Source organism: Corvus hawaiiensis, chromosome 20 (assembly GCF_020740725.1).
Source record: "Corvus hawaiiensis isolate bCorHaw1 chromosome 20, bCorHaw1.pri.cur, whole genome shotgun sequence".
Classification (NCBI taxonomy): domain Eukaryota; kingdom Metazoa; phylum Chordata; class Aves; order Passeriformes; family Corvidae; genus Corvus; species Corvus hawaiiensis.
In genome coordinates, this window is record NC_063232.1 from 3,282,009 (window position 1) to 3,308,717 (window position 26,709).

At 41.4% G+C, this 26,709-nt stretch overlaps 1 protein-coding gene across 2 annotated transcripts in view; it reads right to left on the bottom strand.

Moving 5' to 3' along the window:
- Positions 1-2,405: 2,405 nt before the first annotated feature.
- ULK2 (unc-51 like autophagy activating kinase 2) overlaps positions 2,406-26,709 on the bottom strand; it is a 36,193-nt gene continuing 11,889 nt past the window's right edge. For both annotated transcript variants that reach the window (XM_048324987.1, XM_048324986.1), the window contains 24 exons: positions 26,642-26,678; positions 25,283-25,456; positions 24,130-24,203; positions 23,512-23,613; positions 23,103-23,161; positions 22,711-22,793; positions 20,656-20,706; positions 20,190-20,275; positions 19,479-19,650; positions 18,520-18,580; positions 18,187-18,279; positions 15,072-15,209; positions 13,921-14,066; positions 13,605-13,685; positions 10,585-10,871; positions 10,287-10,480; positions 9,681-9,790; positions 8,720-8,872; positions 7,878-8,086; positions 6,494-6,672; positions 5,503-5,621; positions 5,012-5,169; positions 4,357-4,492; positions 2,406-4,267 (listed from right to left, as the gene is read on the bottom strand). In XM_048324987.1, the coding sequence (XP_048180944.1) occupies positions 4,200-4,267; positions 4,357-4,492; positions 5,012-5,169; positions 5,503-5,621; positions 6,494-6,672; positions 7,878-8,086; positions 8,720-8,872; positions 9,681-9,790; positions 10,287-10,480; positions 10,585-10,871; positions 13,605-13,685; positions 13,921-14,066; positions 15,072-15,209; positions 18,187-18,279; positions 18,520-18,580; positions 19,479-19,650; positions 20,190-20,275; positions 20,656-20,706; positions 22,711-22,793; positions 23,103-23,161; positions 23,512-23,613; positions 24,130-24,203; positions 25,283-25,456; positions 26,642-26,678 (2,970 nt within the window). In that variant the 3' untranslated portion in view covers positions 2,406-4,199. The remainder of the gene's footprint in view (positions 4,268-4,356; positions 4,493-5,011; positions 5,170-5,502; positions 5,622-6,493; positions 6,673-7,877; positions 8,087-8,719; positions 8,873-9,680; positions 9,791-10,286; positions 10,481-10,584; positions 10,872-13,604; positions 13,686-13,920; positions 14,067-15,071; positions 15,210-18,186; positions 18,280-18,519; positions 18,581-19,478; positions 19,651-20,189; positions 20,276-20,655; positions 20,707-22,710; positions 22,794-23,102; positions 23,162-23,511; positions 23,614-24,129; positions 24,204-25,282; positions 25,457-26,641; positions 26,679-26,709) is intronic.

The following is a 26,709-nucleotide window of genomic DNA, read 5'->3' on the forward strand; positions in this document are numbered from 1 at the left end:
GTGCAGTATTTGCTTTCAAGAGTCCACCAAATAACACAGCTAATCAATAAATGTCCTTTTATCTCGCACACCACACTCACGGAACTTCAAGTTTTCAGCTGCAATCCTCAATCTCTGCTTAAATGTCTGCCTAGTCTCAGATTCCACGTGTTTTCTGGAAGTCACACAACCCAGCCAGTGGCACAAGATGGGCAGATACAAAACCCAAACAGCACTCGACCATAAAAGCGGGTTCAGAAGACGAGTAACAGGGAGAGGTTTTAAGGAACCTACAGGAATCAATGCAGCTCAGTTCATTTATGGCATCACTTGTTTTGAAAGCTGTGGCTGATCTCACATTCGCAAGAAGGAGATACTGTGTCACACAGAGCCCTGGTCTGTGGGCTGCATTGTCGCCAGAGTTCAGGCCATGGAAAATGTGAAAGGGACACAAAGAAACAATGGGAATGATTGGCATGAGGACTGCAACAAGACTCAACAGCCCCACTGGCACTCGGTTGGCTTTCAGGCGGTGAGGAGGGGGGAGCCTGCCGTGCACAAAAGCCTATTGAAAAGGTGTTTGTCCAAAGGAGCAGTGCCAAGGCTTCCTTCAGCTGGGCTCCAGCTGACTCGGAGACCTCAGGAGAGGGGTTACCCTGATAGACTTCACTCCTCTGCAGAAAGGAGGAGCTGTGGGGGCACTGTGGAAAAAGCCACAGCCAGGGCTATGGCTCAGGTCAGATGGGGAAGTTCAGGATGAAAAGAGATTTGCTTATAGACTTAAAAGACATCCTGGACAGTCAAAAAAGATAGTAGCAAGCAGAGCTAAGAGAAGACAAAAAAGTCAAAGGAGCAAAATTTAAATTTAAGATACCCCCCAAAATAGGAGAGGAAGCAGGAATCAAAAAGCTGGTGGGTCAAAAGTCAGGTCACGAGCCAGCCTATCTGAATTTCAAAGCCTCAACCAGCTTTGGAAGCAGCAGGATCTGGCTTTCCCTGCTCCAGATGAAAAGCAAGTTTCCCTTTTTGATGTAGCTGTGCACAGCACTGTGACATAGGTAAATCACAAGTTACTGCCTCTGAACCCTGAGGTGATGTGCTAATAACTTGGTGTAGCTGTATAAGGTAATAGCAAGAACTATGCAGAACCCAGCGAGTCCCAGGAACAACTCACCCCTCAAAATGCTCCTTGGAATAACTTGTAGCATCTTGGTTGCAAGTTAAAGAGGATTTCCTCCTCTGTGTCAGAGGAAGGGCTGGAGAGTTCAACTTCTTGCTTGTAAAAAGCAGCAAATGTCACAATCAAAACGTGGTTTAGATTCCTCAGCTGACATTTTGCACTATGGACAGAGCAGAACAAGTGCAGAAGACTCAAGGAGATGCTGGAGAGCTGAGCTAGAAAAGCACATCAAATCTCTCCTTTCAAGTTCTATCTTTCAAAGGCTGGGGGGGAAAAAAAAAAAGTATTTGGTAAAAACAAGCACCTGCTGTTCAGCACAGAGAGCCAAAGACAGAGGACAGCTTCAGGATCTTTGTGGAATGAGTTTATGCAGAGAGACAGGCCACGAACATTGGTCTCCTCCTCCTGAAAACAGCCAGCAAGAATAGCCCTTTTCTTCTCCTCCTGTTTGTGCAGCTGTAGCCTTGCTGGCAAGAGGGGAAGGAGAATGAGCTTGAATCCTGAAAGGAAAGAAAGAAAACCAACAAAACCCAGTGAGTTCCTGAGAAAAGCAGCCTATCTCCTAGACTCATGCATTAAGGCTGTTGCTTTGTTCCTAGATTCGGGCCCAGACATATCATTAGCATTCTCAGCTCACTTCTTCCTCATCCTCTTTATGTGCCACTCACAATGGGAGGGTTTTCTAATCATAAATTGGGGAAAATTTGATAGTACCACTCAAAAATACAACAGCCACACAGCAGCTACCACAGCACACCTCAGCTGGGCAGAGGGTATGAGCTGTAAGGTGAACAAAGCCCATTTTTCGTAAACTTTGGATAGAAATTGTAACTTCCTGCCAGCTTTTGTCAATTAGCTCTGTATATGCTGTTTTGGCAGCTCAGACAGCTCCTCTTTGCTAGAGGCAACAAATAAGCACCTCGTTGAAAGATCATACAGCTGTTACCCAGGATCCTACTTAGCATTTTCATTTTCCAATCCGAGTTAAAAAAAATAAAGAAATAAAGGGGAAAAAAAAAAAAAAAGAAGCAGGGTAAATTGTCTCCTAAATCCAGGGGAAAACAAACTCAGGGACACTTTGTGCCAGAGCTATCCAGAGATAATAAACTCAAGGATGCTGCCTCATCCTGCCCTGGTGGCAGGTCCAGCTGCTAAGGGGAACATTCAGCAACTTCTTCACCTAGTCAAGTAGAGATTTTTTCCTAAATTTAACACCTCTGGTCACAGAGACACAGAAGCTCAGTTGTACCATAGAAACACTTCTAGTGTCAGTATTTATTTTTACCTTAATATACATTTATACAGGCCATAATAAAAAGGCTATTACGCAACAGTTCAGTGAGTTATTACCTAGTTCCAAGAATAATGCATGCAATTACAAAGGAGAGGTAGAAACACCGTATTAAAGACCTAAAAATACAAACATTATATAAACAAACACTTTCAAATTAACTGTTGGAATTTCATACAGATAAATAAGGTAAAAAGTACATTACTCTGTCAAAGTAAAGGAAACACATGGTTATCCCAACACTGAAACAATATTTTGATGTGTAAGCCCTGTACAACTTTGTCAAATAGTTCAGACCACTGTGTTTAAGAGGATTAAAATGATTTTGTCCTGGAGAATGGTTTATTCAAGTATTCAAGCAGTTGAGTAACAAAAAAAGTCCCAAAAATAAAGTATAGGAACCATTTCCAGAGAAGCTGATCTGCCTTTAAATGCTTTGCAAATCGCTGTCCTGATGATCTCATGGGATGCTTGAAATGACAACGCCTATAAGGCTGAATGAAGCTTCCCACCTCTCCCCCAAAATGCACACAAAAGAATCCTGATTTTTCACACACTCTATATGTAGAGATTCTACATCATTTTATCAGCATCTCAAACCACAACATTATTTTCTGCTTTTTGTTTTTTTTTGTTGGTTTCTTTTTTTTGCATGGTTCCTTGCAGAACCTTTCAGTTTACAGTATTTATTGTAATACTGCCCAAGAAACAAACTACAGAGAACTGTCATTACACCCCTAAAGACTGCAGGCATTAATGCACATATTGCATGCACAACAAAAGATGCAACCAAATCTATAGAAAAAGCAAACAACCAGCAACTCAACATTGCTATTACTGAGAAAGTCCAGAGCAGTAGTTACTCAAGTATTAGACAAATAGGTATAAAATGGAAAGGTTCACATGAATACAAGTTTTTACACTGTTTGTTTGAAAGTCTTCTAGAAGCTACATTTGAAATTCTGAAAAGAATTTTATGTACACTGAAATGAAATTCAGCCAAGTCCATTGTGCCTTCTTTCTCTAGATTTTTTTTTTATATAGTTCTTCAAAAATGAATATACAGTTGCTTTAGTAAATTAGTGCAAAACAAAATATTTTGGAAGAAGATCATCAAATTGTATCCACATCAGCTGAAAACCCCCTGGGGATTTTGCACAGATGGAGAGAATTTCTTCCATCCCCACTTTTCCCCCAGGGAAGAGCGTGTTTGCCATCCCTTCATATGACAACCTGAGCCGTGTGTACAACAGGTGAGCTCCCAGACAAGGCAGCTGAGCCCCAAAAAGCTTCAAGCAGCACTTGCACATGGTTAGGGTTTCCCAAATTCACTCAGCCACGTTTTACTGAACAACTTAAAAACTCGTGAGGGAATCTTCGGAGGGAAATGTCTCTTTTGTACCTGATGCAGAAGGATCCTCTCTCCAGAAACCTCACGAGGAAAAAAAACCAAACCCTGATCATTCAAGTTCAAAGCACACGTACAAGGATCAGTTTGAAATGTGAAGAGAGATTCTTTTAAATTCTGTTGCTAGGAAGGAAAAGGAGCTGCTGGATCGGTAAGGCAAGTGTACTTTTGGAATTTCTCCTCTTTGAATATGCTGCTGTTTCTTTGGTAGTCACCACAGAAATGTAAGAATCATCTTCCACATGGGGCAGAACAAGGACAACAATTAAGCTGTAGTGAAAAAAGTGCAGTATCACTGATGTGGTCCCTTATGTTCACACCATCTGGTCCTCAGGATATTCCTACTGCTCATACACAGCCACTGTGCTGTAGCAGAGTGCAGAAAGCCTTCGCTCGATGCTGGATTTATCTGCAGAGAGAGGCACAAGACAGGTGATGACCAGAGTTATTTTACAATGTGTTAATCCCATGTAATCTTCATTATTCAGCTGGACTTACACTTGTGTACATTTTCTATATCTGCAGGGTCTTGCAGTATTTTAGTCAGTCCTTCCAGCAGCAGGGCTGCCTTGTGGTATCGATATGTGATATCTTCAGTTTGCTGGAACATCTCATCCAGAGCTGCCGACTGCACCTGCAATCAGTCAGGACATTCAGTTTCATAAACTCTAACAGGCAAGTAGCAAAACGAAACATTCAAAATTAATCATCTAAAAGTGTCATTAAGAAACCATTTTTCAGCTTTAATTTAGCTGATGGGTTGTTATAACTCAGACAACAGAATGAAGGTGGAACTAGATGATCTTTAAGGTCCCTTCCAAGCCATTCTGATTCTGAGAGAAAACTGAGGTAACTGAGAATATTCTGTACAAAAGATCTATAAAAGCTCTTTTTGATCTTCTGTGTTTCCATGCTCATTTTTACACCTGCATTCTCTTGTAAAGAAAGAAACTAATGGTGCACAATGACACCATCATTAAGCACAAAACTTGCCAGAATCTTTTGTGTGACACAAAGAATTCCCTCTCATCACTAAAGCAGTTAAATTTCCTGTGTGGTCACTGAAAATATCAATTCTATTTTCTGGTTATGTAGAGGAGGTATGTGAGAGAAGGCAGCAATTCCTATCGTTCTGGGAAAAGGAGGGACTTACCATTTCCACAGCACAGCTGTAGATGAGCTTCTCTGCAGTTACACTGTTGATTTCATCAATGAACCTTTGCTTGTCCGAAAAGAAACGATTCAACTTTTCTGTCAATTTTTTGCACATTCCAATACAGAATTTGTATCTCTCGTTGAGGCTTTTCACTACTGGCAGAAAGGTAAGAAGAAATTTTTTAAAATCCCCGAACAAAATCCAAACAACTCAGCCTAAGTTTAAAGTAAACTTGTTTAAACTTGTGCTTTTAGCGTTTATTTACTCCACCACTTTTATGACTTGAGTGTCTATCAAATAATTTCCATTTCCAGTCAAAAATACCCATTTCCTAACTGTTTCTGGCTGTTTACTACCAGAATTGTGCAATTGTACATATCTAAAATTCTCCTGCAGAGAAGAAAAACAAAACAAATGTTGCAACTTAAACTTACTGATGTATCAGCAAAGAAAATTCACAAGCAAAGCAAATTAGATGATGCATCTACCTTGCTTAACAGCAGTGGATGGGTTCAGTTTCCCAGATTTGACCTGTGCTTTGGCAAGATGCAGAGAAGATGCCAATAACTGGGCAGCTTTCATATACAACACCAGCTGCTCCACTTGTCTAGGGAGAAGAGGGGGGAAAAAAGTAAATTATGCATCAAAATACCTTTCTTGAATGCATTCAAGCCAGGGGCAGACACCACTTTTTAATCACAACACCCTACAGGAGCCAGCAACAGCAGAAAAGGAAGACAGATGTTTAAAATGCAGCTCCACCCCTCCCCTCCCTTCCCTTCACAAACACCCTGTCACGGGGTGAGGGGACATCTGCTCATTTAGGAGCTGCAGCAGCAAAGACAAACTGCTTTAAATGCAGACATTTTAAAAAGGAGCACTTATTTGTGGGGACTCTCTGCCCGAGGTCAACGTCTCACCACAAGTGACTGGGTGTACTTTTCATTTCCTATCCCCCTGGAATTCTCAGTTGTGAAAAGCAAACACTTTGCAGGGTTTTTCTATTGGCTTTTGATTTTTTTATTACTTCAGGAAGAAGGCAGGAAGTAGAACTGCCCTTTCCCACCACTTCAAATTTCTCATATTTCTCCTTGCTTTTGATTTTGTATTGATTGACTGTTTTTCCAGTGAAACCAAATTTGGACCCTCCTTCTCCCCTCCCAACCTCCAGCTCAGTGCTTCAGTGAAGAGGAAGGGATGAGTGCTCAGATTTACCAGAAGCTGGTACACAAATTTCCATGCTCAGAAACGCACTGGTGCACCTCAAGCCTGAACTCAACACTTTCCCCAGCTCATGTGGCAGACCAGAAAAGAATCTTTTGTCTTTGTTCTTTCTGATCTGTCTGCAGTTGATAAAAAAATCATTCCTATAGAGATTCTATACAGGAAAACAATCACTCCCAGCAAAGAGAGCAGAGTTTAAACACATGTTTGATGTGTTGAATCGTCAGTAATTCTCCCATTTGAATGCATACTCACCCCCATTCTTTGCTGAGCTGGCTGATCTGATCCACAACTATGCTCTCCTGGATTTGGTACAGTGACACAGCAGAAGTGCACAGGTCTGAGTTTCCTCCTCTCACTGCTGTCAGATCCAGAACACACTCTGTAAATGTCAGCATCATGTTTAGGTGGCGCAGTGTGTCTGTGTGCTCTCTCTGTCAGAGGGAAAGATGACAGCAATTTAACCACTCTGAGCCATCAGCCACATTTAAAACTCTTGTTAATCATTTAAGGATTTCTTAGTATGTCAGTTCCATGCAGAAATCCCATTGTGGTAGAGCCAGCATTAGGGATGACAGAACCAAATGAGCCCCAACAGATCTGAACTTGTTCTCTCTTTGTTAATGAATTCAAGATATTGTAGCTTATACTTAAGAGTCTTTCAACAAAGCCAAAGGAATTGGTACATGGAGTTGTATGTTGAAACCTGAGGAACTAAAGGAATTACAAGTGGGACAAATTATTGTATTATCAGCAACACAAAAGGATGTTTGGCACTTGCGTGAAGAGCCAGGAGGAACATTTTGGCTTTTATTATGTAACAGACTTAATACCTACAAAAGAACTGATCTGCTTCACTCTAATTTACACCTAGCTCTAGAATTATATTGTGTTAAAAGGTGGCTGTTACCAAAGTTTACACTTTAGACTAAAAACTTCAAGTGGAGTGAACAACTCACTGCTGCTCTGTCCTTCAAAAGTAATCAAACATATCTTAGCAATATTTATAATATTTTCATTAATAATACAGGTCTAAATACATTTTAAACTCTATCTGTGGGAAGAATACAGTGGATTGGTAAGCATTCATGTTATAAGAGAGATTCAATAGGGACCCAAACACCTTCCAGCAAGATGTGAATGAGAAAACAGAACAGCAATCTGTCTTGAGAAATGTACACTCCAAGAATAGCATTCTGGTGAAAGACCACCCCAATTTGTGTTTTTGAAGTGTCACTCCCCCACACATTTGAAAAATATAGGATGATCTTCCCACAAGTAGGATTTAACATCATTCCCTGACTGTGAAGAAGCAATGAAATGCCCAGAGGGGCTTTGTTACTGTCAGCACCCACATCCAGAGACTTGGCATGAAACAGAGGCCTCTCTGCGAGGCTCTGCTGGACAAAAGCAGTCATGTTCCTTTGGTTACCTATTCAAATTTATGAAATGCCAGCAATAACTACCAAAGAGAAACTGGCAACTACTGATACAGGAATATTTTCAAGATCTTAAACAAAAACAACAACACGTGAGACAGCACAGAGGAAACTACAAAGCACATGGAGCAGCCGTGGTTTGACCAGGTCTGTTTCAGCAACATCACACATAAGAAAACATTAAATGATTGTTTCTATACCTCCATTAAAGTTTCCTCAGGCAATTCAGGAGCTTCAAAAGTGATAAAGCCCTCTAGGCTGGGAGGGGAAGTACCATAAGGGATGTACTTCAGACTCGGAGCCGCCTCGGCCCCCGGAGGAGAGGAGCCCATATAAATACCAGGAGGAGAGCCCATATAAACACGGCCACTAGTGGAGCAGAGAGACCCTCCGGAACTATTTGATCCAACTACAAGAAAAATAACACACACATTCAGTCTGATTCAGCACTGGGGCTGTGGGTGACAGCAAGTGACACATCAGGAGCCAGCACAGAGTCCCCCATGGAAGGCTCTGCTCACTGCTCCTTGCATGGCTCTGCAGAGAGTGCACAGGCTGTGCTGTAACAACAGTGGTAATTCCTAACGGATTCTGGGATTCATGGCTTTAGGTTCTGGTGAGTTCACACTGCTCACCTGAAGCCCTTAACCTTGAGGTCTTTGATATTTGGCAGCACAGCTGATACATTCCAAAATGCAGGCAAGCTGCCACCCTCGGTGTGCTGTTTCTGGGACAATGCACGGCAGCAGGCAAAAATCGGAATTCTGACTTTTCCTCTCCACCTTTGCCAGAGAGATTACACTCCCTGTGGGGGAGTAAAGCTGTGTTCACAGGAGGTTACTCACTGCTGGATTGTAAATCTGTGCCTCTGACCCTCTTTAGTGGGGAAAAGGCAGAAACCACCTGATATTGATCTCTGCTTTCCAGAGCACTTTTACTGTAGGCCCTGTGCAAGGCAGCAATCAGGCTACTGGCCCAAGAAGTGGACAAGCCTAAGTGCTGCCTTTGAGAAATGTGCACACAACTGCCAGGGAAGTCTTACCTGAGGTGGTTCTTGTTCTGAGGACCATGTGGGTGCAGGTAGGAGGGGTGGCACTGCTTGGAGGGGACCCCACAGTGAACATGACAGCCCGAGAACTCGCCCCGCTTCCCATGGATGGAGTTGCCATTGCGATTCCATAGGCTCCTGCTGGAGCTGGGAGAGAACATTTCAGCAAGTTAGTTCCTATTCCATATAATCACACCAAGATGTAATTATATGCAGCAAACTGGAGCACTGCACTACAACGTGCTTTGATGCAGATCCAAACCCTGGACTAGTCAGAGGTTCTGACAGGAAATAAAACAAGCTGAGTGGACAGTCTTGGTGAAACACAAACAGTCAAGGTGCAGCTTAACATATCTTTTTATTTTCATATCTCAGTGTTCTACTCTCAGCAACAGAGACTCCCTGAGAGGCTGAAGATGTCAGTTTTGCAGCAAAAGATACAACAGAAAAATTCTCAAGGCAGATCATGACAGATCTGGAGGCTAAAGACCAGCTCTGTCTGCAGAACTCCTTCCACCTGCTCAGAATGGAGAACTTCTGGTGGCAAGGGACAAGCTTGGGGAGGAGGAGAAAAAAACCTTCAAACACCCAGAATTACATAAACTGGCTTTCATATAAAATCAAGGTGGAATCAGGAAATGAAAAGCCACAAATGCTGAATTAAAAATAAAACCAGACCAGAAAATCCCAAACCCAAACCCCTCCAGCCAGCACAGGCAGTCAAGATATTTCTGTGTTTAGCACAGAAATAAGTATTTTCCTGTCTTGGTTATTTTTAAAGCTGTGCTAAAGAAATGGAACAGATCCCCTTAAACATTAAAAAAAGCCTTCTGTGCTGAGGCTAAAAATTGTCAGAACCAATTATCGAAGTTGGAAGCAGAACTGTGATCCAGCTGGCATTCCATAAAAACCCAGGCATAGAGAGATAGCTGGGATGTATCACTCTGATCCTTACCTGTATCCATTGGCCTCTCTGTGTTGAGGCTGTCTGTACTGCCTTGGTATAACTGGCCCCCAAGGGTGGTCTTTACCTGTTGATCTGACAGCTTCCCAGTACTAACAGATCTGGACAGGAAAACACATGAATTCCCAAAAAAAAAAGTTATTCAGTAATATCATCCAACTTGCAGCTAAGGATGACTAAGATTCTTGGTATTTACTACAGAGAATTTTTCAACAAAAATAGAGAAAGCATTGAAATCTTGCTCGTTAGCACGGATCTACTAAAATAGAGCAAACCATAAAAATAAAGAGACCTTTTTCTCTTAAAAAATTTATATTGCAAATTTTGTCATAGGGATTTTCAAGCAAAAACTGAACAGGCTTTACAGAGTCAATGAAATTCCAGATTCAGCTAATCAAAACAAAAGGGAACTAGACAGCAACACAAAGTGCTCCCGGAAGTCCCTGCTATATTTATAGCCAGTACAAAATGTTTCTGTTGCACACACCAAACCTCAGCATCCCCTCACAGCTCACTTGCCCTCTCAGAGTTGCTGTGTGCAGTTCTGCTGCCCAGCTGCCTCCCCCAGGGATGGATTATGAACCCTGCAGTGCCTACCTGCCGAAGGTGGTTTTGCTGTGCTGTTCTCCTGCCTGTTTGTCAGCTGCCTGGCTGGAGTGGAAGTGTGTGAAGTCCCTTGGGTCAGTGATATCTTTAGGCTGCAGTGGGGGTTCGGCCAAGCCCTGGCGATTTGCCAGGGCCAGCAAGTTGGAGGATGCTTGAGTTTTAGGTATTTTGAAAGGAGCTGTTGCCTTTAAGGATCAAGAGCAAGAACAAACAAAAAAACCAAAGTTAAAACCCCAAAATATTCTTGGTTTCAGGCACCGTGTTACTGAGAATTGCAAACGTAACAAACCTTAGTGGGAGAGCCGATGATTGTTGGTAGCGGGGTTTTGAAGAGCCAGTCTGAGCTCCTGGGTGAGGATCCCATGTGCTTGGTAGGTGATGTTCCCAGGCTACCTGGCCTGCTTGGCTGTGGAGAATGACTGTATCCATACCCAGCATAGGAGGGGCAAACTGGGTCTGAGTGCTGCTTTCTGAGCTTCTGCTTGTTTTGGTAGATATCTGTGAGAGTAGGAGCACTCTGCAACCTCGCTCCCATTAAAAGTGACTGTGGAGATTGAGATGGTGGTATAGGAGAACCTGTGGAGACGTCAAACAAGAAGGTAAAATTCTACTTGCAGTGCTTGGAAAGTGTATTGATGAAGCCCAAAATGCCAGAGAACAACACTAAACTGCAAATACTGAGATGTGTTTGATTATTAGCTCACTAGATAGCAAGGAGAATGGAATTAGCCCATGGATTATTTGGACTATTGCTACACCACACTGATGAGACCTCCAAGCTGCCAAATAGGCACAATTTCAGGCCGACAGCTGTCCTGGCAGCTGCAGTACATCTGGCAACCTGCACCAAGACAAATAAAGTGGTTGGATTCAGCAGGAATGGCATAACCAGCATAGAAATTCCAAGCTGAATAGAGGTTCTCAAGGCCTGGAATGATATTCTTGCAAACAAGAGCGTGAATGCGACATCGCATGTTAATGACTAGTTTTGTGTGTAATGACTTCATTTGCAGACACAAAGGCAGTTCATGTTCCTGCAAGAAAACTAGGTGCTAAAAAGAACCAAATTATTCAGCTGGAACAGTTTGGGGACATTACTTTGAGCAGTTGTTTACTTTTTAGTCTGTCAGACTGAATCTTTTTTCAAAAGCTGACAAAGGAAGTCCACACTTAGGTACGAGTGCAAAGTTTCTCCTAAAGCAAATGGGAGAGCTCTAAATCGTTATTTAAACAGAGGGTTTTGGGGAAATATCTCTTATAAACACCTCACCTACTCAAAGATGCCCTTCCTCTTTCAAAATTAGGCCTGAAATTTGATGAAATGTTCTGTTCCCGGTGTGTGTTTTTATGTCTCATGATAGGGAACTGTGCAAAGTTACAAACAGAACATCAGACTTCAGCTTTATGGTCACAGCTTCCCAGAGAAAATGCCTGTCTGTAACCTCCAAGAACTGACACGGAAGTGACAGCTTCATTCATGTTTAAAAAGAAAAAAAGAAAGAGGGAAAAACTGAAAATGAACCATACAACTAGAAAAGCTTTATAAAAACTGGCCATGAAAATCTTCTGAGACAGGCTTCATTTCATAAATGTCTGCTCAAAAAAACCACCACAAACTTCTTGCAGTTTGCTCAGTAAAGTGCCCAGCTGTTACAACCCATCTTTCAGCCTTCTTAAGCCCATGGTTTTGCTAGTTGGATTTTCAATATGAGCTACTCCATCTTGATTTCATTCCACTCCATTAAGCAGTATGTTTCAGAGCAGCCTGTCTGCCTGCAGCTCTAGCAGAGGGATCAAGTCTATTTCTCATTAACTTTCCAGCCAAGAATTTGCTTGCCTGAAATCCCTCTGCTTGTCTGTCTCACAGCACTGAAAGTCCTCACCTGTCGTTTTAGAATCAGTCTGAAATCTCACTGGTTACTGTTCCAGGGTTGTTGCCACCCCAGGGAAGGTTTCTGAATTAAAAGTGTGTCCTCTGCTGCCACTGGCAGCAAGAACAGCTCAATTAGTTCAGAAGCCACATTACGAAAGACATCTTCAGTCCTTAGAAAAATCTCAGCTCAGATGACCTCACCTCACCCAAAGCAAAAAACTGCTTCCCATCCCCATTTAAATGCTGAGAAACAGACTTGCTGCGATTTGTGGTATTGTACAAACAGAAATACCACTGCAGTCATTTCAAATTAAGAAGTGAAGCCAAGGAGGAAAAGAATGCAGAAATATGAAGAAATGAAACATTAAAATCCCTGCCAGCCATGAAAACAGTGCTGGGGTGGTGTGTTACAAGTCAGTTTGATACTGGCAAAAGGCACTAAATCAACAGCCTGACAAAATTCCAGCCAAAGAAAAGTTGCAACAAGAAAAGCAAATCCAGTGCTTTGTATTCTCTTCACACACACCCTTTTTCACTTTTTAGGAGACTATTTCAAACCTAAGGATTCACTCATTCCTTTTGTTGAACCAGCCAATGGCACAGCAATTATAAAGGCAATTTTTGAGACACACCATTGAACTTATTTCATATGGATGAAGCCATTCCCAGACATGGCTGCTCCAAGAAATGAAGGCTCTATCATCTCCAGATGGTTTTGGAAAAGCGTTTAAATGGGGGAAAACCTCACAATGCAGTTTCAACACCACATCTTACAAAGTCAAAATAAAAAGTATAACCAGTATTTTAGATAGAGAAGAAAAGGCACCCAAAATGTGCACAGAGCAGAAGAACAAGCTGCTGAATTGCATATTCTTATACCAAATCCTTCTGGCATTACAGTGCAATTCCATCTTTAACAGTCTCAGAACATCCTCAAGTCCTATTTCTTCCTGATCTTTTTTCTTTTTCCTGCTGGCATGCCATAATAATTTATGACTTGCAAAGCTTGCTGACTGCTTAGCAACAGTAACATCAGATCCCAACCGATTTCCCAAGGGAATGACGAAAACGTGTTGCACGCTGTGCACTGGCAGCTCTGCCTCCCTTTTCTGAGAACTGGCATGACAGAGCTGGTCTATCAAAACCAGATTCTGAGCAGCACATTACTACCATTCATTATAAACCATCCCTCTTTAAAGACAGGCTTCATCAGAGCTGTTTTTTCATCTTGACAGTAAGAAATTTCAGTCGCTGTCTTGTTGTGTAGGGAATTAGTTATGGGCACAGGTGCCACCCAGGCCACAAATGGGCTGTTTCCACAAAAGTTCAGTGTCTCCTATTAGCCCATTCTAATGTGTGTTGGCTCTCTCCCCTTCACAAAATACTCTAGAAGCTCTATGAAAATAATGCTGATTGCATTGTCCAAAGTCACTCACCTGAGAAGTTCCTACTCCTTGATTCATGTCCTTGGAGTTGTCCACAACAACAGTGCCCAAGCTGCTCAGGTATGGTTCCAACTAGGCAAACAAAGCCAAAATGCATATTTACACTTTATACTTCACTTACAAACAACGGCAAAGCAAGTGAAAACCTAGTTAGTTTACCTCTGTGAGCCATTTAACAGAAATTATTTCTGCACACGTGACCGAGCTGGGCAGGTTGCGGTTTAAGATTAATTTCAAGCAAGAATTCGAGTTCTGAATTACTGTTCCAGATAAAGGTCTGCTAATTGCTAAGCATTTCTGTGCTTACCTAGTGGTGAAGGAGAATATGGTCTGGAAGATCCTGTGGACAACCTACGCCCAACGCCCTGGGCAGTGTCAGCTGGCACTGGAGAGCACGAGCCCATCTTCATGAAACCCATTGGGCTGGTGTTGGAGCGTCTCACAACTCCAGCTCTGGCAAGGTAAAAGAATGGTCACACACACTGTGGTCACTGGTTCCTTGAGATAAGCTTCAGAATCCCCCCTGAGGAGTCTGATCAGTTAAAGGAAATACTGGTGTTTCAAGAGAAAGCTAAGAACTTAAGCTAAGCTTTCCATACTGACAGTAATCATTAAGTCCTTTTGTTCACAAGCACTTTTAAACTTTCAGTGCCATAATAGTCTGTTAACTGGAGAACATTAAAATAGATTTCCCTCAGTACACCCTAATCTTCAAACAACTTGATCATCAAATTTTTTATTTCACAATCACATATTAATGTAAATGTCCGTTTTTTAATCAGCAAAGATTCTGAGAAAGTTTTCATATTGGGTCTGATATACAGCTCAGATAACTAAAAACAGATTATTTAAGGGAAAGGCATTTCTCCAAATGCAGCAAGTATAATCAAATCAGAGATCCTGGTAAAAATATGCAAGAAACCCTGGGTTTTGTTTTTGTGAAGATCTTCAGAGTTCTGAGTAGTCTATTTATGAGTCTTTGACCTTCACCAGCCTGATCCTGTAGACCACAAGGCAGAGGATAAGCCTGGCTCACTAGAGCTTTGTAATGAGACAAGCTGGTTAATTAGCATGCCAAAAATTGTTTCCTTGATATTCTACAGAACAAAGCATTCATCTCATCATTACATGTGTGGAAACAAAACATAACTTATTACTGACATTCCAGTTCATGATGTAATGCCATGCAATACACAAAGAGCAGTAAAAAAGCAAGACTTCATCTTTTTACCTTCTTGGGTTGCATTTTGAGTGAAAGAACAAGCTCATTTTGTTTTCATGAAAATATTTCAAGTGCCCATCCAACAATCTTGAGATTGTGAAGGGCTTTTATTTGTTATCATTGAAATGTCTCTTTAGTGTGGAAATAAAATGACCTCAGCAAGAAAGCAGGGACATCTTCCAGGGCACAAACACCAACCAGACCCAAGAGAAAGGAGTTAAAAAGCCCAGCCTCACCTGGGTGATCCGTGGGGGTTGGACACGGGGCTGGCAGTGGAGGAGAGGTTCTGTTCTATGCGCTGGTAATTCCGTAGCTGGGTGGGAACCGGGATGGGCGCCGTCTCGCTGCGGGGGGACACAGAAGGCTGACAGTGCCTGAAGTTGGAGGGTATGGAGACAGGAGATGGAGACAGGAGATGAATACAGGTAGGCAGGTCTCTCTCTCAGGATTGGACTGTAAGAATTTTGAGAAAATCTAGGAAGCAGGCAGATAAACTTCCTCTGCGCTCACTGGGTGCGCTGCGATCTCGGCTTGTCCTAACCCAGCTCCAACTCTGCACGGAGGAGGATCAGGAACTGTTCAAGACTCCCGGCCTTCCCTGCACTGGCTGGGATCACATGGAGCTGGGAGTCAGCTCTTGGTCACACATCACTGAGATCTCCAGATCCCTCTGACTCCCTGCCAAGCCGCTCGCTGTGTTTACCACACTTGAAAATAGCGTTCTAGGAAAACCCAGCGCGCCAGGGACAGGAAGTTCAGAGCAGGCTTGGAATGTGGACAAAAGCCACCGAAGCACAGGCAGAGATATCCCCAGAGACACTGTGAACTTGCAGGAGGAAAACATGTTACGTAATAGCCAACCCCTGGCAGGAGGAGCAAAACCACACACCTGAACATTCATCCACAGATTCCAATTGCAGATTGGCCAAGTTCAGCTGGAGTGGCAGTGACCTGCCTCGCCTCAGTGTGGCCCCTGATAAGGGACTCAAACCACTGCATGTAATCAGTAACCAACACTTTTAAAGGAAAACAGAATTCAACGGAAAGAATTTCAAACAAATGGGCTGTTTGGAAGATAATCACTTTATTATCTGGCCCTTTATTGACCATGTCTTTAAAGAAAGATTACAAATTCTTAGAAGAAATGTGAAAAAAATTCTCTAGAAGACAGGTAGTTGCAGCACTCACGGCATAGCTCCAGCTGAATAGAAATCTGGTGGGTTTTTTTACTCTATTTGTCCTATTCTCTTTGCTACCTCTTAGAATGAAATATTACTTCCTAATATGTGCAGAACTTCCTTAGAAAAAGAAAATAAGTTTGTCCTGCTATTGCCACCCAGTTTCTGGATCCCAGAGTAATTTGGAAGTTGGCTGTGGGCACACAGTCAGCAGAAAGCCTGAAAACTTCCAAGCAAGGAGAAGGACTCCCAAGTGGAAACCACAGGAAGGCTGTGGGCAGCCTGCCATGACTACACAGCACACTCAGGGAGCACAGGGAGCCTCTCCCCCAGGAGAGGGAAGCAGATGTAATTTAAACTGTGGCAGTGACACTCAGGAGACCATGAAGGCACTTCAACTTTTAAAGAACTCAGCATCATGCCTTTCCCTGCTGTCACACAGCCTTGCAGGTAAGTCCAGGCAAGCTCTCGAACTGTGAGCTAACTGGAGGCAGCAGTGCTGTGGTGCGGAGGCACAGCCCCATTGGGGCTCCCCAGCTCAGGCCCAAAGCTGAGCTCTGGCCAGGCTTCCTCCAGTCTGATGAGGTTTGTTACCAGTCAGAGAAAATGCAGTACAGATGTGTGCAGAGCTGCATGCAAATCTTGTTTCTCTGAGATCCAGAGAATAAAAGTGGTAATAAACCACAGGAGAGTGAACCACCTCGACCTAACCTGCCTGTTCTGGTTGGAGACTGTCTGTGAAGACACACAACATACAGCAGCATAACTATAGGCACAATTAATTCAGTTTGATCAGTTAAGCAGAAAGATTCCCTGTTTCACAGGGCATAACCTTTTGTAAAACACCAAAAATCTAAAAGGAGCAACCCACAAACAATGAAAGAACATTTGTCAGGAAATAAAAACCCAAACCCCAAAACCAAACCCAGCATCTTGTAGAATACCAGACACACACACTGCTTTCTTCAGACCATGCCCCAAGCAGCCTCAAATGCAATTACTGAATTAACTGAGCCAATAATTAAATCAAACTATTAAACTACAAACACAGAGTGTGAACAGTAGGCACCTGTTTCTAATCACATGACCATTTAGCTCTTAGTAATGTACAAATGACACAAGTGGCATATTTTCATAAAACTTCTAACTCTAAAAACTCTGCCTGACACAAAACACGAAAGAACAGTGTATTTATACTACATTGTACGTGGCCAATTCAGAGCAAATGGATCTCTACAGGCAAACCATCCCCATTATCTGCCCTTAAACATAAAACATGAGGCTAAAAGCTGTATCGACAGCCCCTGTCAGCAGATTGCACCAACTGCACAAAGATCAGCACAAAGTAGCAAACTTTTCTTGTGACAAGCATTTCTAAACAAATAATGCTGACTTGCAGCCCTCTAGCACTGGCACAAGCCAAAAATGCACCCAACATAATAGCTCTGTTCCCCAGTTAGCCACTCATCCTCTTTCTGTTTGTTCTGAAAACATCACAAAATTCATCACTTGAACAAATTCTGCTTAGATATTCCATCATTAAGCTTTACTTTTTCCAATATAACACAGGAAAGATTTCAGGCACCACTGATGAAAATCAGTTCTATTTTAAACCAGCAGAAACTGAAGCCTACAGCCATGTGGAAGAAAGGGCACTAATTACCAGTCCTGCTGATGGAAAACCTGCAATACATGTTTAACTCCTTCATGTGACTTTGGCATCTTGTGAGACACAGCCATGAAATTCACGGTAATCACTTCCACAAAAGCCACACCCAGTGACCAGACAAACCAAACCAGCTACAAGATACAAATCCACAGCAATCTGGGCTTTCAAAGTTCCTCTTCTCTCACAACCACTTCTTAAAACGTATCTGCATTCAACATCTTGACTCACTACATTAAGGCTGTGCTGTGCTTCACAGCACCAAAAAAGACAAGTCAGTTATGTCCCTATATTTGTGTTTTTAAACAGTTCAAAATTTAAACAGACAAAGAATGCTCTCAACTCCTTAAGGAAATCTTTTGGGGATATACCAGAGAAGGCATGCAGTGTAGAGAGGCTGGAAAAAAGAGGTCTGGCTTCTATTTTAGTCCAGTTTCACAATTAAAAAAATAAATAAATAAAGCCAAAACCATAACATAGCAGAGACTCTAAGGCCACATCACACACCTGTTAGCTGTACCAGAGGCAGCACTTCGAGAAGAGGCTGAAGATGGTTTCTGTACAGTTCCTGAGCTTCCAGAAATAGTTAATGGTGACTGCCTGTGAAAACAAAAACCACTGTCAAAAGACAGGTCCTCACACCAGAGAAACTCTCTACTTGGCAGCAAAACTTCCTGAATTCAAGCTGCTTAGATACTCATATCAAAATCAATTCTTGGTAATCCTTCTGAAAGTCCACAGAGTTATGACAACCCAGTACCAAAAGCCCAGAATCCCCTTCTGCAGCTGCAGCATCAATCTTTGAAGAGGTTTCTTTTGGAAGAAGCTCAGCACACCTACCCTCCACACATCAAGAACTCGCTGGAAGCCCGCCTCCCAGCTGCTCCCAAAGGCATATCATCTGCAGGAGGGAACACACACAAAACCCACATCAGGAAGCAGAATCAGAAAAAAAATTACATTTCCAATACTGCTGTTGTAGAAAAAAACCACTTCTGTGAAGATACAAAAGTTTTCCACAAACTATTTTGTGTAGGAAAATACCTCAAATGTGACCCCCAACATAAATGGAACTGGGGAAGGGAGTTCTTTAACAAGTTATTTTGCTGTTTGTTCATGAGTTTTTTTCATAATAACAACAGTTTTGAAATAAACTCCATTGTTTAGGGGTACAAGGTATCAGCACTGGGATGTTTACAACAATGGATGACAGAAACTCTCCAGGCAGTCATTTAGTCAAATATTTACCACAAGTTGGTGGCATTGTCCAGAAATCAGCTGATTTTGTGCAATTCAGGTTGGGGCCCATGTCCTAAATGTGCTCCATCCAAGTCTTTCCTTTGTATAAGCCCAGGCTGATGTTTTACCTTTCATGTTAGAAGTGTTCTATGTTTTTAGCTACACTTTTTATTTAAAGCTCTAGAGCATGAGCTATAAATGTTCAGGGAGTCTGGAGGAAACAAAGTGCCTGCTTCCACAAAGAATTCCAAGAGAATCCTTGTGTCTTTTATCAGCAGTTGTTTACAACTGAATCTCTTCTTCTACTGCCAAGCCCCACTATTTTCCATTACTTTAAACCACCCCTCTTACATATTTGGCTGCTCAACTGAAGATTAAAATGTCCCTGATGGACGTACAGTACCAAAGAGTTTCCCTCCAGAGAGTAATCAAACTACAGAAATTAATTTCAATGTGAATTCAGACACATTTAGAGCAAAGAGAGCCAAAGAACAACGGGAGGTAGAAGTGTGTTATGAATGAAAATTGGTTTGAGATGTAAAAATAAGAAAGGCTCTTACACGAGTGGTCTGAAGAGATATTGTGTGGGACAAGAACAAAGTCATCTGTGTCACAAGAGGAGTTCTTGCTACTGGTACTGGCAGAGTCTTTAGAGACTTGAAGATAGTTAGGAGGACCCAGTGGAGGGGAAGACAAATTTTCTTCTTGAATGTGCTGCATGTCTGGCAGAGACTGGAGGGGGACATTGGGAAAAAGAAAGGGAAAAAAACCCACTGTAAATCCAGTGATTCAGAAAGTAGAAATGCTTTTGAACTATGAAATTTCAAATACTGGATAACCCTGTAGTGTCAGTTTAGACAGTTCTGTATTGATTAGACTGTGAGTTTAAACAATTGTGATTTATTCAATTACTGGTTTGTAATAAGGGGCCTTAGCCAGAAGGGCCAATTCAAAATTTATCTGTAACAGCCATTACATTGCAAACCATATTAGAACATGTAAAGATTTGCTGCTCTAGCATATGATACTTACATGTATTTTTTACCTTAACCAAACAGAACAACAAAAACCCCACAAGATACAACACAAGGAGCAAGAGAGCACCAAAATGTTAATGGTATTTAAGGAAAAGACAGAGGTGTTCCTTGCTCTTTGCTCTTGAACATGACAGTTTACACTGTCAGAATTAAAAGATCTAAAAAATTCATGAACTCTTGGCTAAACATTACAGAAAGCATTTTCTGGAGATTGTTGTGTAACACAGAACTTACTGGAGGAGAAGCAAAGCGACAAGGAGAGCTACCACAGGAACTGCCAGAGACTGAGCCTGGGTACGTGGGCACTGGTACAGGACAAGCTAGAAGAGAAAAACCCAGAGGGGGGGAAAAAAAAAAAAGGACTAAGACTTCAAAAGACTGAATTTCAAACAAATTTCCTCACTGCTTCTCATTCATAAGCCCTTACACAGCTTATAAGAACAGCACATCCTCAATCACACGAGGGTATTTAAGTTCAGTGGAAACGTCAAAAGAACAAGTAAATAAGTATCACATTTCAGTCTGGCATAACACAAAAAAGGATTCAACACTCAGCCTCATAATAGAGCACAACAACAGGCAGGCTGAGGAAAATGTCTCATAAACACTTAGTGTGATATTTGGCAGATCTTTCTCCCTCCCAGCCTGCAACGTTCATCATTTACACAAATAAGTGACAAAAAACCCAAAACCTACTCACATTTTTTCACTGTTGAAACGTGATCCAGGAAAGGGTGGTTGAAAAATGCTTCTGTAGAACAAGAAACAACCACCACTGTGACTAGATGTACAAATGACAGAATTTACAGACTATATTGCAGATGGTGATAAATGGTTGCCTTCCCAGAATCAACATTGCAGAGCCAGAGAGTGAAGAGCTTATAAAAGATTAAAGCTTTCTATGGTATGTGCTGCTGAAGAGTTTGGAAAGGAAACAAGAATCAATTGAATAGCTTCAAACATCAGTCAGCAAGGCAAATCAGACTGAATCACTGGAGGACATCTTATGACTGCACTTAAAGCCATGAAGACAAGAAGCCTTCCTATACTGCTGAGGAAATTATGTTCTCTGTGGTAGTAATTCAGTTTTAGTCTGCTCTTCAAAACAGTGAGCATTTTTCACACCAGACACTGGAAGTATTTTCAGCTCTGCCTTTCTCAAGGATTGACATTTATTTCTGAATCCATTAATGCTACACCTTAGGTGGCAAAAAAAAAAATCACAGCAGAGCCATTCTCTTTTCCACTTCCCAACAGCAGAACACGACCTGTGCACACAGTTCATGGCATAAAGCAGAATCAGACACCATTTCTTTAACAATTCCTCAGTGAACTCACTGTTGTTACATTAGAAATAGTTTGCTTTTGTGGTAAATGGATATGCTGAGGCACTTTTAACTGAGCATAACCAATTGGCCACCAGGTTACATGGAAAGTTTTGTTCTGCAAGGAGCAGTGTTCAGCTGGTTCAGGGAATTTGAGGGTTGGTGGGAGCCAGCTGCTGAGCTGGGTGAACTTTAATGTCCCAACACTTGAGGCAAAACAATGCTGTGCCTCAGACATAAGCAAATAACAAGGAAAAAAAAAAAAAAGAGAAGGAATCTGAGGCCTGCCGTATCTCCTTTCCTTCAGCAACACTTTTCTCCCTGACCCAATAAGGGAAGGAATCAAGCTGTAATGCCTGAACTATGTAATTATTAACTTTAACACAAGGATCAGGTGCTCTCCAGCTTTTGTACAACACCTGCTGTTCTACTTTATATTACTGGAAGATCAACAAGACTTACAGTGCTATTTTTACTTTAACAACAAGCGACTGGGCTCTGTTATAAACTCTCCCTTTCACTCCCTTTGCTAAGCACATTCCAGAGCAGCCCCTTTGAGGCCCTTTAAGTGGCTCAGCCAAGGAAAACATGACTTTCATCACTGCCATTCTGCTTTCTATTTTTCTTTCGAAGCACAAATGCTTTCTCCCACCACCACAAGCAATACAGTGAATTCCCCATGTTTGAAGAAACTGTAGGGATCAGCACACCCAGAGTGCAGAGTGGAATCAACTACTCACAGTCCATGTTTGTGATGTATTATTTCTCCTACACATAGAGATTTATATATTGACCTCTGGGTACAGTCAGTAGAATTTATGACATTTTACCCAATTATTGTGAGCTTTTTCTGGATCTGAACTAAACTAAACTAAAACTAAAGTTTTAAGATTAACACTTCCTGGCAGCTATGATAAAACTGCATTGACAAGTAGTGCTATAAAATTTAAATAACCAGCATGAATATCATGACATACAAGATGCAGCTAAGAAGAATTAATGAAGATTTAGTTTTTCAATAGTGTGTTTCTAAAGTGGGTTCTTCCAGTACTTTGTTACATTTCTGCAACCACATGGAGATCAGAAATGTTTGCTCCCAGTATGATGCCAAAACCAGTTAAAGTAACAGAAATAAGACTTCAATATGAAATTTTAGGTATAGCAGCAAACCCTCAAAGGAAAGGGCACAACTGAAAGAATTAAACTGATTTATATTTCACTACTCAACAACATGATTTATGTACATCACTTAATACTGACAGTGATTTATTTTAGCTACTCTGCCTTCTTTACGAAAACAGAGAAGAAAAAAAACCCCTTCACTTCTCACATAATTGGCTGTAGACAAAAGGTCAAGATAATTATTCTGGTCACATGAATACAACTAACAAGGAAAGTCAAAAGAGCAAGAGGAAAAGAGAAATACATACCAAAGTCCATTCTATCTTTTTGGTTTCTCTGAAGCAAACCCAACAGCAGGTCAGCCAGGTAAGCTGATGTTTCCCTAGGAATGCTGCACACATGAGGAAGTAAAACATGCATTAAATTTAATGCATGCATTGAATAATGCATAGCACATTGAATTTCAGGAAATCGGCATTCTGCTACGACCTAAGTCATCACTATCTGTGCTCTATAGCCTTGGTACACCTAGTTTCAGCTAGGTACAAGGAAGGCAAGATGCAACATGACTCACTGGTATCACACTACATCCTTGTCAAGATAGCAGCAGCAAATATTTTTATGGACCCCAGGCATTCCCCAAGATGAAAAAGTGTTCAATCAACAAGTGTAAGTGACAGGAAAGGCCATGGTGACATACCTAGGAATCAAATTCCTGTTCTTTTCATAAAACATTCTCAAATCTTGAGGACTATTGGCCTGCCAAATAAAAATGTACATTAATTAAATCTCAGTTTCATGGAGGAAATAGCTTTTGTACCTAAGCACACATACACAAAAAGGAGGCTTTTGCATATGGGCATTAAGGGGGAAAAACACCAAGCAGAGCAGTGACTTCAGCACTGAGGATCCTTATTTATGTATTTCCTCTGGATTGAACACACTCATCACGCAGACTAAGCATAAACAACTTCTCCCTTGGTATTCTCAAGCCTTTGCAGCACCAACACTACACTCAGACATGACTTGCTTCTGCTTTCCTGACTAGAAGCAAGAGCCCTAGGAACGTCCTTCAGACTGAGAAGATGGAAAAGGAAAGCAAGTGTTACCTGAAAAGGTGGTTTTCCAACAAGACACTGATAAATCACGGTTCCTATGCTCCACAGGTCTGCTTTAGCATCGTAGTGTTGAGACATAATCACTTCAGGGGCCTGGAAAGAACAGCAAAGTCTCAGAAGGGAAAACAAAAAAAGCAAAGCCACAGCAATATGAATCTCCTGTCAGAGCAGTATTAGCAGAGACCACTTAATTGCAAGAGAAAATTAACATTTTCATGTGCATCACATGGCTTGAGAGGTAAGAACTCCATCTAAAATGAAAGCTGTGTTTCAAAACCACAAAAAAACTAGAAATGCTGATGTTCTGAAGAAAGCATCCAGAATGTGGCATGCTTGGGAAGAAGAGGGAAGTGTTATTTACTTGGCTTCTGCAGTTCTCCTTTGGACAAAGAAGCACTAAGAAATGTTCAATGTCTCTCTGATTTTAACAATCACGATCTCCAAATCCCAAGCTAAAAAAAGGTAGTAAAACTATGGAAAGAGGAACTGCACTCTGTCCCTGATCCTTGTAAAGCAACACGAGGCATTTGCCAATCTGCAAGCAGTCAATTATTTTGTTCTGGCAGGAGAATGTTTGAGATAAGCAAGATAATGTGAAATGCCCCTTACCATGTACATAGGGGAGCCACACAGAGTTGCAGCCATCATGTTGCTGTGCAGATAACGAGCAAACCCAAAGTCAGCTGTGTAAAGAACAACCTTGGTCAGTGAAAAGAAAGATCATTTTCAAATTTTTACAGCCTAGAAATCACCAGTCTCTGACTGAAATCTGCTACAATTAACATTGGGATTGAAAAAAGACAGGTTTAATATCTAGCCAGCTACATGGAATAGTAGAAACTTTGTCATGCTGAAAGAATAATGTATTATCTTTTAAATGAGCAAGCCAAGAAGCAGCAGTGACATCATTTGCACAAACTGCTGCTCAGGCACCTCCCCAGCAGCAGAACAGCCTGTCTGGCGTCAGCAGGAAAGGATTAAAGTCACTGGCTAAATATAAATGGCTCATTAAGGGTGATGAATATACAATCTGCCTGCAGTGAAATCACATCAGGTACAAGTTTAAGAAGTCAAGTTTCAGGTGCCTGAATTTTCCATGCAGGCAAAAGCATCTGAAGCTATCAAGTAAGGACAGCAAGGGAAGAAGTTTTGTCTCCCCTGGGCAATTTTTGAGCAAAAGCATAGGAAAGAACTTGCTAAAAGCAAGGTATTTTTAACTAGACGCTTAACAGACAACAAGGAGTGATTAAAACTCCTGAAGTGGCCTCTGCAGAGGAGTTTGGTTGTATCTTGAATACTTGACATCTCTCCCCTGTTACAAGGCCAAGCCTCCCTTCTGCCATGCCAAAAATAGGCCATAACCTTCATTTCTACACTTCTCAAAAAACCCTTAGAAGGGTCTACCACTAAAAAAGCAAACAGCTGGAACTGCAACTGGAGTCTTGCATACACACAGTTTTGAAATGGGTTAAAGGCTACTCCAAGTTTCAAAAGTTAGATTTATGCCTAATTAAAATAGTTTAGTACTAGAAACATCAGCTAAATAGATTTGTCCTGCAGATTTAATCAAAAAGGTCTTTATGATTCAATCTTTTTTTATCCTGAGAATGCATCACAGCATGAAGCTCATCATTCTTGACTTGCTGTCTGATTTGCATCAACTGAATGCACTCCATATCCAGTACTTGAACTAGAGAGACATTTCTGAGGAGGGAAACAATCCAACAGTGCTGATTTACCTTTCCAATCAGAGAAAATTTACCTATTTTGATGCGTATGCCACTGACACTGGATTTCCGACGGCTGGCGTAGGACAACAGAATGTTCTGGGGTTTGAGATCCCTGTGGATGATGCCTTTGCTGTGCAGCATGCGCATGGCTGCTGCAATCTGCTGCAGGAACACTCGGATGGTGTCCTCACTGAGAGTCCCCTTAGCTGGGAATGACACACACAGGAGCAGGGGGGAGGATAAATATCAATATCGTTGGGTAAAAGCAATAAGCTTCACAGTGATCAACTGAAAACATAGTGAATTACAATCCAATCATTATGAATCAGATCCAATCCCCAGTGTTTTTCTACACATGTAAATATTTTCAAAAATATAGACATCATTATAGTTTTACAGCAGCTACAGAACTCTGAATCATCTGTTTTTACAGTAGTTTATTCAACTTGGTAGCATCATATTTGTAAAACTTCTCAATCGCCATTAAATCCTAAACTGGCTAAAAAGGCAAAGGAGATAAGAAAATAAAAGAACTTCATATAAAGTGTATCCAAAAATCACAGTAAAACCTGAAGCCATAAAACTTGTTCTTTAAACAAATCATTATAGGGATGCTGAGAACCACTCTGCTCAGAAATTTCATCCAGGATAAGATTAATTTGAAAGGAAAAAAATGAGATCTACTTTAGAAAGTCTCTTCAGAAGGTATTATCTCATTCTGCAGCCTGAAAAAGCACTGAACACAGGAGCTGGATTTCACTGTCTGAGTCTTTCCAAAGGTTTTAACAGCAAGTGAATTAAGCTTTTAATACACACAGTTACCATAACAATAGATGTGCACAAAAAAAGATTCCTTCAACACACTGAGATACAAGGGCAAGTAGAACATTTTCATCATGAAAAATATGAAGATTAACATCTGTGCTCAAAATTTTGGTTGTAAGAAGAATCCATTTGTCATGATTCTATAAATTCTGTCCTCACTTTGGGCAGAATCATGGAAAATCTCTCCTAAGCCAGCACTGCCTCTTTCTTGAGAGCATTATTATATAAGTAAATCAGTGCTTTTAAGTTCACATCTCGGAAAAGAAAACAGGTGGAATCAAAACACTGGGAACAGCCCCCAAAATGCAGTCTTAGAAATAGAAACCCACACATTTTTCAGCATGCTACTTATGGTTAACTACAGCTTCTCCCTCATTGACAAATAAGGGAATGTTACATTCAGCTGTGGCAAAAAAAAAAAAAAAAAGCATTTTCTGTCTGTGTATTATCACATTCACCCACATTTAAAGCACAGGCAGAAGACTCAGAGAAACACCAATGGATGTCAGGAACACTGAATATAAACATGTAAAGCAAAATAATAGGGAAATACAGTAATCAATTACCTTGTAAGTAATCTGCCAAGTCCCCACCATTGCAGTACTGTTAAAAACAAAGGGTTTTATTCAAAATA